Source organism: Triturus cristatus, chromosome 1_2, assembly GCF_964204655.1.
Source record: "Triturus cristatus chromosome 1_2, aTriCri1.1, whole genome shotgun sequence".
Lineage (NCBI taxonomy): Eukaryota > Metazoa > Chordata > Amphibia > Caudata > Salamandridae > Triturus > Triturus cristatus.
Genome location: NC_140580.1, coordinates 1,118,420,694 through 1,118,434,641, shown reverse-complemented (window position 1 = coordinate 1,118,434,641; position 13,948 = coordinate 1,118,420,694). Strand labels below are relative to the sequence as shown.

General features: G+C 43.8%; 1 protein-coding gene across 1 annotated transcript; it reads left to right on the top strand.

Annotated features, from left to right (window-relative positions):
- Window positions 1–282: 282 nt before the first annotated feature.
- On the top strand, window positions 283–1,377 carry LOC146868799 (syncytin-1-like). Its single transcript, XM_085624163.1, has one exon. It carries the CDS (start codon window positions 283–285, stop codon window positions 1,375–1,377), a length of 1,095 nt encoding a protein of 364 aa, XP_085480289.1.
- The last annotated feature ends 12,571 nt before the right edge of the window (window positions 1,378–13,948 follow it).

Here is a 13,948-nt window from a genome sequence, read left to right as displayed (position 1 = left end):
TCTGTGGAGTAGCCGTGCACTTAAGAAATACCCTATAACATAACATAACATAACATAACATAACATAACATGCCACGCCTCCTGAACACCCCTATGTCTCCTTATCCCCTTATCTCCAAAATAGGCGACAAGAGTTTTGGAACAACACCTTCATCCAAATGTTGAATCAACATAATGCGGTATTGAATAAAATGAACTGTTGGGTCTGTGGTCTCCTGCCTCACTCCACGGAGAATAACATACCCTTACTCTTACTCTATACACGCCTCTAGCGCTGCCTGGATGTCGCTCATCATGGGCGCCCATCGGTCAAGCGGTCTTGCCAATATCGTTCTCCAACAATTGCAAGATGAGTTCTGGCAGAACAAAACGGGCAATGCTGTTTGTCCAAATAACAAATCTACACGCAAGTCAGAGGACGAGAAAGAGGAAATGCTGGTATTTGACTCTACCAATAGGCCTCGCTTCTCCAGCTTCAAAGCAAGGACACCCGCCAATCGGACGCCACCGCTAGCGGTTGTTCACATTCCTGGACTCGTATGTATCAGAGGCTTCGGTATTGAGTACGTTGGGGACAGCTCTTGCGTCATAAGAACAACACTGAATACGACATCTCCACCGCCCCTTGTTGCCTCCCCAAACACCTACTTCATGTGTGGGACAAAGGCATACACCTGGCTTCACAAGAACTGGGGAGGCACATGTTACATAGCTTTCCTCCTTCCCCCTGTCTATATTGCTTCTCCTGCTCATCATCGCGCCCGCCGCAGCAACGATGTGGTTGAACAAACAGACACAACATCTCAACAATTCCTGGATGCCATGAAGGGCATCCTACCCTTCTGTGGACCGATGGCAAACAGCGGAGCCATTCGCCACCTCACCAGAGTCATGGAAGCCACCGTCAACATCACAGCTGGTATTTTGGCCAACAACACTGCGGAGCTCCAAGCGGTACGCCTCGTCACTCTACAAAACCGCATGGCCCTTGATGTCATCCTAGCTGACCGCGGAGGAGCATGCTGCATCATCGGCACCAGCTGTTGTGTGTACGTTCCGGATCATTCCTCTTCTGTCTACGTGGCTATTTCCACGCTTCATCAAATCGCCTCTGATCTCCATCAAGAGACCAGCCCACGGTCCCTTGGTTCCTGGATATGGCAACTTCTACTGACATGGGGATGGAAGGCCCTAATGATTATCCTAATACCTCTTGCATTGATCTTCTTTTGCTGTCTTTGCCTTCAATGTGGTCCACCACTCTGTGGCCTCTGCGCAAATGCTATCAAGCCAGTCCCCATAAATGCACATGTCGAGAACGACAAAATAATGACTGAACGCGAGACACAGCTATTGATGAACATTGTAATTGACTAAAAATGGTTTCGCTTATGGCAAAAGGAGGGACTGTGAAAAAGTATGTCTGTTATCTTGCCATTCGCTCTGCCATTTTGTGTTCAGCCTTCATCACTGACCTCTCTGTATCACGAATGCTCTGAGGCTTCACTCTTGACTTGGCTCATTCCTGCACGGACGCCCAAACCCTGTTCGTGCCCCAGCCTGCCACAAACTGACCAACTCATGCTTAACCAGTCGGACAGAGAGTTTCCCAGATGCTTATCATCTTCATCCTGCGCACTACGCCCTGCAGGCGTCCAACAGCTACCATCTGTGGACTTATCAGATTGACCTCTGCTTGTTGTGTAATTATACTTTTCGCCTATGCCCTGCAGGGGCCCAACAGCTATCACCTGCTGATTTAGCAGATTGACCACGGCTTGTTGTGTAAATTTTGTTCTCCTTGCACGCACAGGGTGGGGATGGAGGGTATATAAGATGCGGAACCAAAGTACTCATCAGATTGCCTCCTCAGACAGCTATGGGTGTCTGTTGCTGATGCTCTCTCTCTCATGAGATTGCAATAAATATATTTTCTCTCCGTGCTCCAGTGTTGGTCTCATTTTGTATTCCGGACCCGTGGACGATAGGGTGACCCTGCACCTTTGGGTGGTCTTCCAAGGAGAACCCCAAATCCACATTTTCATGTCTTCCAATCTCCCTATGACGAGGAAGGGAATTCTAAACAGAGTATTAAATACACTGCTGTGTGACCAGGACAGGTATCTCTCGGATAGCCAGTCTCCCAGAGGTCAGGGGATATCGCCTGAAGTCTACTTTTACTGGAGGGCTTAGTGCCTAGATGCCTGCTTGACTGCCTGAAAATAGAGTCAGTCTGCTTGAGCGTGCATCAGGAGAGACTGTTGAGGAGACACCCAGCATGTTCTGAGCTAGAGAAGCACCGACAGAAAGTAGACTGTCTGAGAGAGTGAAACCAGGAGAGAACCATGCTGCAGAGTCTCCCAGTCTCTGTACTGTCTAGAGAACTGCAAAAGTCTATATAATTCTACACTGAAGTGGACTGCATCTATCTTATTTGTATATCAGCCCAGCTCGGGGCAGTATCTGCATTGCCGAATCGGCCAAGGTTGGAGGCCACAGTATTTGTGACGAGTGTCTGCATAAGCCCAGCAGCAGGCAATGAGTACCAGACGTATCTGCACATTGAAGCCAGGGCCTGGGAATTGATGCTGGGCCATACAGGGCAGCTACACTCAGAGAATATGCAAGCCATGCCTGACTTCCTCTGAGACCACTGCTGAAGCTGCATGTGATGACTGTGGCCCTCTGTCAACAGTAGGACTGAGCCACTGAGCTCATGCTGAGCAAAGAGTGAAGAATTAAAGACTGATTTCCTACCCAACACAACTCCTGACATAAACACCAGAGTAAATGGTGATTAATTGACATTTGACTTCTGGGGTAAATGTAATTTGCACCTCAGCCTTATTCATGTTTCTACCATACATTTCCTGGGGGACAAATCCAACTAGAGTCATCTAGGTGGGAGACAGCACAAAGGGGGTGGTAAGGGGTGCAGCACCCACATGATAATCATGATCAGGGGTAGCACTCTGTATGTATAATTGAATTGTGTAGTTTTTAATACTGTTGTGAAATTGAAAAGTAATTTATTTTTCAAAAAGAGAAAGCTTGGGCTGGACATTAAACTTTTAGTCACCATTGGTTGATTGTTGAGTTCTGAGAACATGCCTCCCCCGCTACCTCACGAAGAAGCATGTGACTGCTCACCTGGACTTCCTAGAGAGTCAAGAGGAGAAAGGGTTGTACTGGGACAAATTTGCAGAGCCAAAGTAGCATGGTCCACAGGACGGTGAACACCCTAAATATCGATTCCAAAATATCGACTGCCCAGAATATCGAAGTTAAAATATAGAGTGGACAGAATATCGAATTATCAAAATATAGATAGGTCAGAATATCGAAATTGGGGTATAAAATATCGATTTCCATAATATAGAATTTAAAAATATAGAATTCCATAATATCGAATTTTAAATTATAGATTACCATAATATCGAATTAAAAAATATAGATATCTATAATATCGATTTTTTTTAGTGTTATGTATGGTAGTATATGTGTTAAAATTATGTATTATTTTTGTAATGTAGGTTTAATTTATTTAAACTAATGAATGTTATGTAATTAAATTTTTGCGTAATTTAATTCCGTAGCGGGTTGTGGGTTTATAGGGGAATAGGGTGGGAAGTAATTTAATTATGGTTAATTAAATATTAATTATATTTATATGTTTTGATAATTAATTGATTGATAATTAATTATTAAGTGGTAATTAATTTTTATTAAGTGGTAATTAATTTATATTAATTGATTAATTGATAATTATGTTAATTTTATTTTTTATTATTAGGAGCGGGTTGTGGGTTTGTAGGGGAATTGGGTGGGAAGTAATTTAATTGTAATAAAGTAAATAATTATTTTTTTATTTATGTGTATTGATAATTAATTGATAATTGATTATTATTTGGTAATTAATTTGTATTAATGGGTAAATAATTTGTATGAATTGCTAATTAATTTTTAATAATTGTAAAATTATGTTTATTAATTGATGAATTGATAATAATGTTAATTGTATTTTGTATTATTGGGAGTGGGTTGTGGGTTTATAGGGGTATTGGGTGGGAAGTAAATTAATTGTAATAAAGTAAATATTAATTTTTTTATTTACATGTATTGATAATTGATAATTAATTATTAATTGGTAATTAATTTGTATTAATTTTTATTAATTGCTAATTAATATTTTTCATTGCTAATTAATTGTTATTAATTGGTAATTATTTTTAATTAACTTTTTATTGGTATTGATAATTAATGCAATCTTATTTTAAATGTAAATCATTACTTTCCCTACTTTTGCACTCTCAGGAGTGGGAATAGTATTTTTTACCCTCCGCTATCCAACTCTTTCCCTACTGTTGCACTCACTGGGGTGGGAATAGTAGTTTTTACCCTCCCGCTATCCAACGCTTTCCCTACTGTTACACTCTTTGGAGTGGGAATAGTAATTTGTACCCCTACGCTATCCAACGCTTTCCCTACTGTTGCACTCACTGGAGTGGGAGTAGTAACTTTTCCCTTCCCCATATCCAACGCTTTCCCTACTGTTGCACTCTCTGGAGTGGGAATAGTAATTTTTACCCCTATGCTATCCAACGCTTTCCCTACTGTTTCACTCTCTGGAGTGGGAATAGTAATTTTTACCCCCACGCTATCCAACGCTTTCCCTACTGTTGCACTGTTTGCAGTGGGAATAGTAATTTTTACCCCTACGCTATCCAACGCTTTCCCTACTGTTGCACTCTCTGGAGTGGGAATAGTAATTTTAACCGTCCCGCTATCCAACACTTTCCCTACTGTTGCACTCACTGGAGTGGGAATAGTAATTTTTACCCCTACGCTATCCAATGCTTTCCCTACTGTTGCACTCTCTGGAGTGGGAATAGTAATTTTTACCCTCCCGCTATCCAACGCTTTCCCTACTGTTGCACTCTTTGGAGTGGGAATAGTAATTTTTACCACTACGCTATCCAACGTTTTCCCTACTGTTGCACTCACTAGAGTGGGAATAGTAATTTTTACCCCTACACTATCCAACGCTTTCCCTACTGTTGCACTCTGTGAAGTGGGAATAGTAATTTTTACCCTCCCGCTATCCAGCGTTTTCCCTACTGTTGCATTCACTGGAGTGGGAATAGTAAGTTTTACCCCTACGATGTCCAACGCTTTCCCTACTGTTGCACTCTCTGAAGTGGGAATAGTAATTTTTACCCTCCCGTTATCCAATGCTTTCCCTACTGTTGCACTCTCTGGACTGGGAATAGTAATTTTTACCCCTACGATGTCCAACGCTTTCCCTACTGTTGCACTCACTGGAGTGGGAATAGTAATTTTTACCCTCCCGCTATCCAACGCTTTCCCTATGGTTGCAGTCTTTGGAGTGGGAATAGTAATTTTTACCCCTATGCTATCCAACGCTTTCCCTATTATTGCACACTCTGGAGTGGGAATAGTAATTTTTACCCCTACGATGTCCAACGCTTTCCCTACTGTTGCACTCACTGGAGTGGGAATAGTAATTTTTACCCTCCCGCTATCCAACGCTTTCCCTATTGTTGCACTCACTGGAGTGGGAATAGTAATTTTTCCATTCACGCTATCCAACGCTTTCCCTACTGTTGCAATCACTGGAGTGAATAGTAATTTTTCCATTCCCGCTATCCAACGCTTTCCCTACTGTTGCACTCTTTGGAATGGGAATAGTAATTTTTACCACTACGCTAGCCAACGTTTTCCCTACTGTTGCACTCACTGGAGTGGGAATAGTAATTTTTACGCTCTCACTATCCAACAAAAGCTCGACTTTTTTTACATTACTTTTATTATGTTTACATTTTAAGCTTTCTTATATTATATTATGTATGTTTTATTTAATTGTTTTTAATATTTAATTACTTTTATATTATTTTTAATACATTTAAAAAATTCGATATTTTAGCTAACTATATTTTAACATTCTATATTTTGGAATCAATATTTTAGTACTTACCTGTTTGTAGATATGGAGTCGATATTCTGTCCTTCTATATTTTGGCGTCGATATTTTGGGCATTCTATATTATGTCCCTCGATATTTAGTCACTGAACCCCACAGGACACCATTGGAAAACAACCTCAATCACCACGGTTAGGGACCAGAAGCCCCTATCAGGCCTGTGATCCGAACATGATCCGACTGTAACGCCCTGAACGTCTCAGGATCGTTTAACAGACACGATAATGAGAACGCAACCACTTGTGAAGGTTTAGTTATTTTAATGAAGGCAAAAATAATACAAGGAATAAACAAAGGTTATAGTCACTGGAATCCTCCAGGCTAAGTACGTTACCAGCCCACAGCACGGATGGTCCTAACCGTCCTCTGCATATACGCCGATCCCGGCGTATGCCAACAGAGGGCAGAAATGAAATGGCCGACAATGCCAATCGGTAGGCTGTGAGGGGCACGAAGAGTGTTGGGGAGAATCGAGGAGTCAGGGAAACACCCAGCCGGGGTCTCTACCTGAAGGGAGCGGCCGCTCAACCTCTTCCTCAGACTGCACCGGGACGCGGAGTCACCTCCTGGTGATGCGTCACCGATACCCCAATCACAAGCAAAGAAGACTGAACCGAGAGCAGCCGCTCGATCGATCCTGTGGACTTCCGAGTCTGTAACGCGGCAAACACCTCCTGGTGTGCGTTACAGCTGGCAGTCCCTGTATCTCTGGTCGGGCTGGGAGTTACGACTCCAACCAGAAAAAGCGCCACTGCGCTTTGACTCAGCCGAGTCAAAAAGCGAAGCTCAATGGTTATCCGGTAGAGCTTCCGGGTCCTTCACAGGTGACGATGGGGCAAGACACGGCCCAGGGAGTAACGACTCGACCTACCTCCGTTCTTGCCTTACTGGAGCACCACTCCGGAACACTGCTCTTCACTAAGCAGGTACGTCGGTGTAAACACAATATCCGACAGCGTTGTACCTCCCGGTTCCTCCCTTTATAGGGCGTGTTTTCCTTGAGTTATGTAACAGCTCTCCTGTTTACATAAGGGCGTGTTTTCCTTGAGTTATGTAACAGCTCTCCTGTTTACATAAGGGCGTGTTTTCCTTGAGTTATGTAACAGCTCTCCTGTTTACATAAGGGCGTGTTTTCCTTGAGTTATGTAACAGCTCTTCTGTTTACATAAGGGCGTGTTTTCCTTGAGTTATGTAACAGCTCTCCTGTTTACATAACCTCTCAACCGCTAAGCATCCTGGGAGATGTAGTCCGTTTTCGCTGGTTACCGTTTTCCTCCCCTTGCATGACAGGAATTCTTGACACCGACAGTGACGTTTGCTCCTTTTGCTCAACTAAACTATTCTGATATGTGTATATGTATTCCTATTTTGCTCAAGTCATATCCTGGTAGCACAACTCCTCATTAACCACAGGCTATTTGAGTCCCTCCAAATTATGGACCTTGACAGGCTGCACCCAGGCCAGTTCCTCTTTTAACATGCTTGCCTCCCCCATTACTCACAATAAAAACATTGAGTAATTGTTTGTACATATAATAACCCTAAACAACATGGTGCACTTAAGCCAGTGCAATATGTGTACCACCCCCAGCTGTGCGGCTGTCAGGGTGTAATCACTGTGGGCCAAGAATATTTGCATCACTTTATTGCACTAGGATGTGCCCCGATCCTGGAGCCCCCATGGCCAATCCTCAGTTGTTTTGCGAGTACACAAACCCTAACTGGAAAACCAATATTTGAGTGGGCTGCAGCAATATTTGAGTGGGCTGTCGGTACGTGTGAAATACTTCGGATGCAAGAAGAGTCAAAACAGCATGTGAAAAACCTGCAGCTATGTACTGTGTTCTACCTCCAATAGTCATCATCCCCAGCCAAAGGTGGGAGCACCTCCCACCTACCAACCTCCTCACTTGGGCTGGGAGGGAGGTACTGACACAGAGCTAGTTTCATGCATTACTACAAACCTAGTGCAGCATCTCTCATTCCTCATGTGTTGTGCCCTAGGGTTAATTTATGAATTCTGTGGAACCCTCCCTGCTGTACTGTCCAGTTCACCGGGGGTTGCGAAGGTTCTACATTTTCTTTTGTGAGTGAGATGCCCAACAGGCGTACAGGTATACTTTTGTCTGTGAAGTGGTTCAATTTAATTTTGGAGCTTGAAGAAGATTCATTTCTCCATTTGCCTGTGATCAAACGGAACTGGTGGCGTCTTAGTAAGGTGATGGGAGCTGTGTGGTCATCTCGCAGTATCGTAGAGAAGAGACCTACCAAGAATGACGCAAGATTTGTACTTTCCACACCCTCCTCCAGTCTTTGAACTCAAATGTTTTTGCTCCTCTGAATATTTTCTACATTTTCTGGTTAGTTAAACCTTGAAGAGATGTAGGCTGGCTTTACTTTAAGCAATGCTTCCAACCACTGCAGTTTGCATTAACTCATGGGGCTGTGTTGCCAGGACTACACGATCTCCTAAGTGGTGAGCAGTGATAGCAAACAAACTTGTGAATCTCTTCTGGTTGTATTTCTCTGGTAGGATTAACTCTTTATAGTCAAATGAGTCAATATAGTGGGCTGTTTGTTTCCACACTCTGCATAGCTTTAGATAAGTACGGAAGGTAGACCTAATTATTTGGGTTGCTTATCTTTCCACCCTAGTTTGACTTTTCTCATTTGGGCTCTTCGCTGTGGTGCATCGAGGTGGAAGTCGTAGTGGCTCACTTTCTCCACTTAGCAGCCACAGTGCATGGTGGGCTCCCACACCAGGGACTAGGTTGATGCTCCCTTGTGGTCCTTATGGGCTTTCATGTTGTTTGGCTCAAATTAGGGTATCTCTTGTGTTAACCCTGCCAGTTGTTTTTAGGGCTACTCACGTCTCCCAACATCACCCGAGGAGAATGCCTCCGCAAAAGTCTCTCCACGCGTGGCTCGTCACTTCCTGCTTCCAACTAGAGTTAAAATAAATTGCAAGTGTGTCAGTTGCAGTTCAGCAGTCTTACTCATGGCTCGATGTGCTCTTCCCTCCTATCTTGTGCTGTTAGATTCCGGACCAAGCGTGAGCAAGGTGGTTTTGAACTCTCAATATAGGATGGTTCCAAAAGTGCTTACACCCATTTTGCCATGTAGCACACTGTCATTGCAGTTAGTGTCTCCCTTTGGAGTTATATTGTATAATACATAAGAGCTCTTTACCCAGCCTCCTCACCACCACTGAACAACCCCCATTCTAACAGGCCTCAGCACTACGTAGCACCCATTCTCACCTCTTCAACTTGTCCTCATTGGTGTTTTGCAGTTGGTAGTGTATTCCCGTTTCTTGCTACCCCGCCATCTCAAAAGTGACGTTCTTTGCTGGGCAGTCACCGTGACCCCCAACTGGGCAGAGACCTCCTGCTTCGACTCCCATCCAGAGGCCCAGCATTCACCTCCTGGAGTCTGCGTTGCACCCTGCTCCACAGCTAGGCAGAGCTGATGAGTGCGGCGCACCACCTCACTGCTTCCTCCTTACTGGGGTGTCTTCATTTTTTGAGATTGAGTAGGAACCAAATGGTGGCTATCGCCCCTGCTGTCTGTCACCCTTTAATGCGAACACCTTTTTCCCACTGTTCCTTGGCACAGTCATGGGCACCGTCTTGTTTGGAGCCTGGAGACCCACTGGTTGCCCCACAAATCCTATCCCCAGTCCAACATCGAGGAGGAGCCTCAGGAGTTCTTAGTTTACTTTCACACTTCTTCCCCAGCAGATTAAAAGAAAACCAAAGATACTGTAGAATAAAACAAAGTGGAATGCACAAACTTTGTTGAGAGAATGTGCTCAGCAGCCAATTCTCCAGAACCTTTGTGGGACCTGCTCTTTCTATCCCGTAATCAATAGTTGGGGCACAAAGGATCCCCAGCTTGAATTCTGACTGCGTGACACTGATAATGTTCCAATGCTAAAAAAACTTTTAGCTGGCCATTGTCATCAACCTCTGCTCGTCTTCAGGGTGAGCTGTCTGTACTTTCTGCTTTCATCCTTCAGCTTTTTCCTGACAGTCTCTGACTATGTACTGTGGAATTATGAGGCAGATTGAGGCCTGGCATGTCACATGGGGCTCACTTGACTGTTCATGAGGGATCCTACTTCTGACCGCTCATCAGTGTGAGAGATGAAGCAGAGAATATTTCTTGATACGCATGTTACAGGACTTGACCAATTTGCTTCATGGATCCCCTAGGTCATATCCTCATGCCCACGTTTCTGCAAGGACAGGCATAGAGCTGCATAAGGACGGGGAGATGGAAGGGATAAGGTTTTGATGGGTGGGACATTTTGGTGGACAGAAAATGTGATTGTTAGCTTAGAAGAAAAGCAGTATTTTCTAATGATCTGCAAATTGGATATAGCGAATGATTTCATTGAGAAAGAGGTGGCTGATTTCTTATTAACGAGTAGTTGGAGGTGATCAACAGGTGAGTTTGAATGGGAGATCTGTGGGGGATAGATCTGTCGCTTTGAGGAGTTGTGTGGTAGAATGTACTAACAGAAACCTTTGCCCTATATCAAGTAACCAGTTACAGTTACCAGCTGTACAGTATTGTAACATGCTGCCTCTGATTCGCCTCAGTGTTCTCAGTACAGGGGTCTTTCATGCAGTTAGGGGCACGAGGGGGCCTGACATTAGGCAAGGATTTGAACATGATCACTTCCCATAAATGTTCCCATGCACATAAGGTTAAAAAAAAAGATTCCACAAGCTCTTCGTGGAATTTAAGAAAGACTTCACAGCACTTAAACATGATTTAGCTAAATCTCTTAAGGACCTAGATTACTTGGTTCAAAATCCAGAAACACATCTTGATCATGTAGAGACCAACCTGTCGGACCAACTCCAGAGGAACAGCGAACCTAACGAGCAGACCGCAACTCTGGAAAAACAACATTAAATGCTGCTGAAGAGGGATGATAGCAAAAACCAAAATTGGCATAATAGCATGTACAAAGAAAGAAACAAGGACATACCAACAGCAGACCTCGAAGCCCATGTGGAGAGCCTTTTCAGGCGCATTATTCAGGTAAGCGACAAACGTGACATGATTCTCGATAGAACACATAGGATGTTCTCCGCATATCAAATTAAGATGGATCCAACCCAAGATGTACTGGCCAGAGTACATTTCTTTCAAATCAAAGAGAATATAATGTGAGCCCTAGAAGGATGGGGAACATTGAATATAAAGGGGATCGAATAATACTATTCCAGGATTATTCTGCTGTCACCCTGCAAAGAGAAGGGCTTTAGAGGAGGCAACAGCTTTACTCCGAAAAAAAAGATTCCACAGGGAAGCAATAAGCCTATTGAGGAACCTCATTGATGAATCAGACATTTGAGCAGTTATAAGGAGCCTACCACATACATAATAAAGTGTCTGGTCCCCATGGTTTTACTGACATGTTTTACACGTCCTCCTTAAATCGCTTGTGGGACATTTCACCAAAGTGTTTAACTTTTTCCTTCTAACCCGATGGATAACAGATAGAATTTGCACTGACCATGCTATCAAGGGTCTTCACGATTGAGGGTCAGATAAACCCTTAGCATTGCTTAATAATGATGTAAAAATAAACACTTAATACTGATTGCCTGACTCAAAACTGTTTGGCCCTCCATGGTTCCCCTTACTAAGTGATTTTATACAGGGGAGATGAACTTGTGATAATATTCAATTAGCTGTTGATATGATCAACATAGCAGGATGGGGTAAGCAATATATGGCACTCCTATTATTCAATGCTTAGAATGCTTTCAATGGAGTTGAATGGCCATTTATTGAAAACTTTCTCAAAAACACAGCGCTGGGTCAGAACATGAAAACATATCTTGTTAAATTATGTTTACCTCAAAATTAAAATAAAGATAAATGTATAATATACTACCAACATACCGCTGACCAGCAGAGCGAGGCAGGGCTGCCCAATCGCAACTCTCATTTTTGCCTTAATATTAGAGAAGTTGGTCCTTGCAATCATGTGCAATCCACACCTTAAGGGCATTACAAAAAAAAGTAGGCATCATAAGCTGACATTGCTTGTAGATGATGTTTTCTGCCTCCTAGCTGACCCAGAATTTTAAATTAAACATTAGGAGGTTCAATCCTTCTCAGAGGCTTATGGGTTCAAGGTCAATCTTGTTGGAGAATTTTTAAGTCTTATAGGAAAAGTGAGTCTATTCTGGTTGAGAATAGTTTCAGTCACTTGGTAAGGGCGCACTACATATCTTGGAGACTCCCTTCCGAGCTCACAACATGATCCCCGTGTACTGGATGTACTGGTCGAAGATTTATATAGATGGAATCAATTGGAGATTTAATGGCTGGGAGAGTGATTAGCATTAAAATTAGCTTTATGCTCACGTGGTATGTATTCGCCAGATGCTTCCACTCTATATCCCACCTAGTACTATCCATTCAGTAAAACAAAAACACTTGAATTTGAGGTGGAGTAACATGATACCAAGAAGTGCATCGTACAGCCCTCCAGCCAATGGCAGATTTGGAATTTCACACATCAACGAATATATTAGAGCGACTCAACAATGTCCAGCTGTGGACTGGTCACGCCAACCACATTTCAAGTCCTGGGAGAAGTTGGAGCAAGTTAGGACACACCTCCCCCAGCTGTACCTCCAATTGCAACTACCTAGGTTCCAATGTCAAACCTATATTGAAATATTAGCATTGCTTGTGTGAGAAGTTGGCCTGATGTATGATGTCACTAGTTCTAGTGTACACCTTATATCAGTCCAAATACCCTTATGGTGATTGGTTGTAAAGTCAACCTTATAGACCAGCTATCCTAGTGGTAGCATGGACAAGAGCAGTCTGAGGCTAAACTCTGAATGGCATGTGAAGCCAGCTGTGATACCATATATAATCCCTTGAATACCAAATGAAAGGACACCACAACAGATATATATATATAAAATAAAGTGTATTTATTCTAGTCAAACCCTCAGCACTCTTTATGAGATTAGAGGTAAGTACAACACAGTCTTATTTATGCATACATTAAGTCACACAGGTAAGTAATACAGTTAGGCCCTAGGGGCCACGCAAACCATATACTAAGTAAGTAGTATAAGGACCACTGTCACGGAAATAGGATAGGCCTAGGCCTAGGGAATCGCTGGGGCTACACTACACTAGCAACAGGTAGGAAGTGGGAGGCCCACGGGATTCGGGTGCAGAGTGGAAACACTCACGCGTAATGCGTAAAAGTCAATAGAATCACTAGCAGTTAGAAATAAGCAGTTTTAGGACACTTCTGGTATAGCTAGAAAGTCGAGACTCGGAAACTAGACCCTAGGATAGTCACTACCCTTGTGAGCACCGAAGTACCCAAGTTACCTAGCCCACAGGCTGCGGGTGCATAGGTGTGAACTTGCGTCGGGTTTCGTCGTGGACTTCTATGGATGCCTGAAGGAAAGTTGCTGACAGGCAGTCAGTGCAGAGTGTCCGGTGGATCCCAAGGCTGGGATCAAGAGGAGAGGAGACCTGCAAGCAGAAGGGACAGAGTCAAGGTCACTAGCCAGTGACCACGTGGAACCAGGAAGGAACCAGGCGATGTCGTGAAGATTGCAGGTGAAGGTGAAGCTTGTCGCTGCAGCCACGAGGACCAGGAAACGTCGAGGACGACCAGGACCAGGAGGCGAGCTGTCCCACGAAGTCTCTTGCTGTCGGCGGCGTCGAAGTTGGACTAGGACTCACCAAGCCTTGGCAAGCGGAACCCACGAAGAACGGAGGACTTGCTTCTGGTGCAGACCAGGAAGGTCTGGGGTGCTTCTCCTTGGCAGAGAAGCGGGAGCCAGTCTGGAGGAGCCAAACCAGCGCTGAAGATTTCAGGGTGCGTCGTCTCAAAGGCCACTAGCCAGCGGGCAAGCAACCGGACAGACGCGGCAAGCAGGAAAATGC

Bases quoted from the DNA above. Each gene is read 5' to 3' on its own strand.
- LOC146868799 (XM_085624163.1), top strand. From the start codon at position 283: ATGTCGCTCATCATGGGCGCCCATCGGTCAAGCGGTCTTGCCAATATC.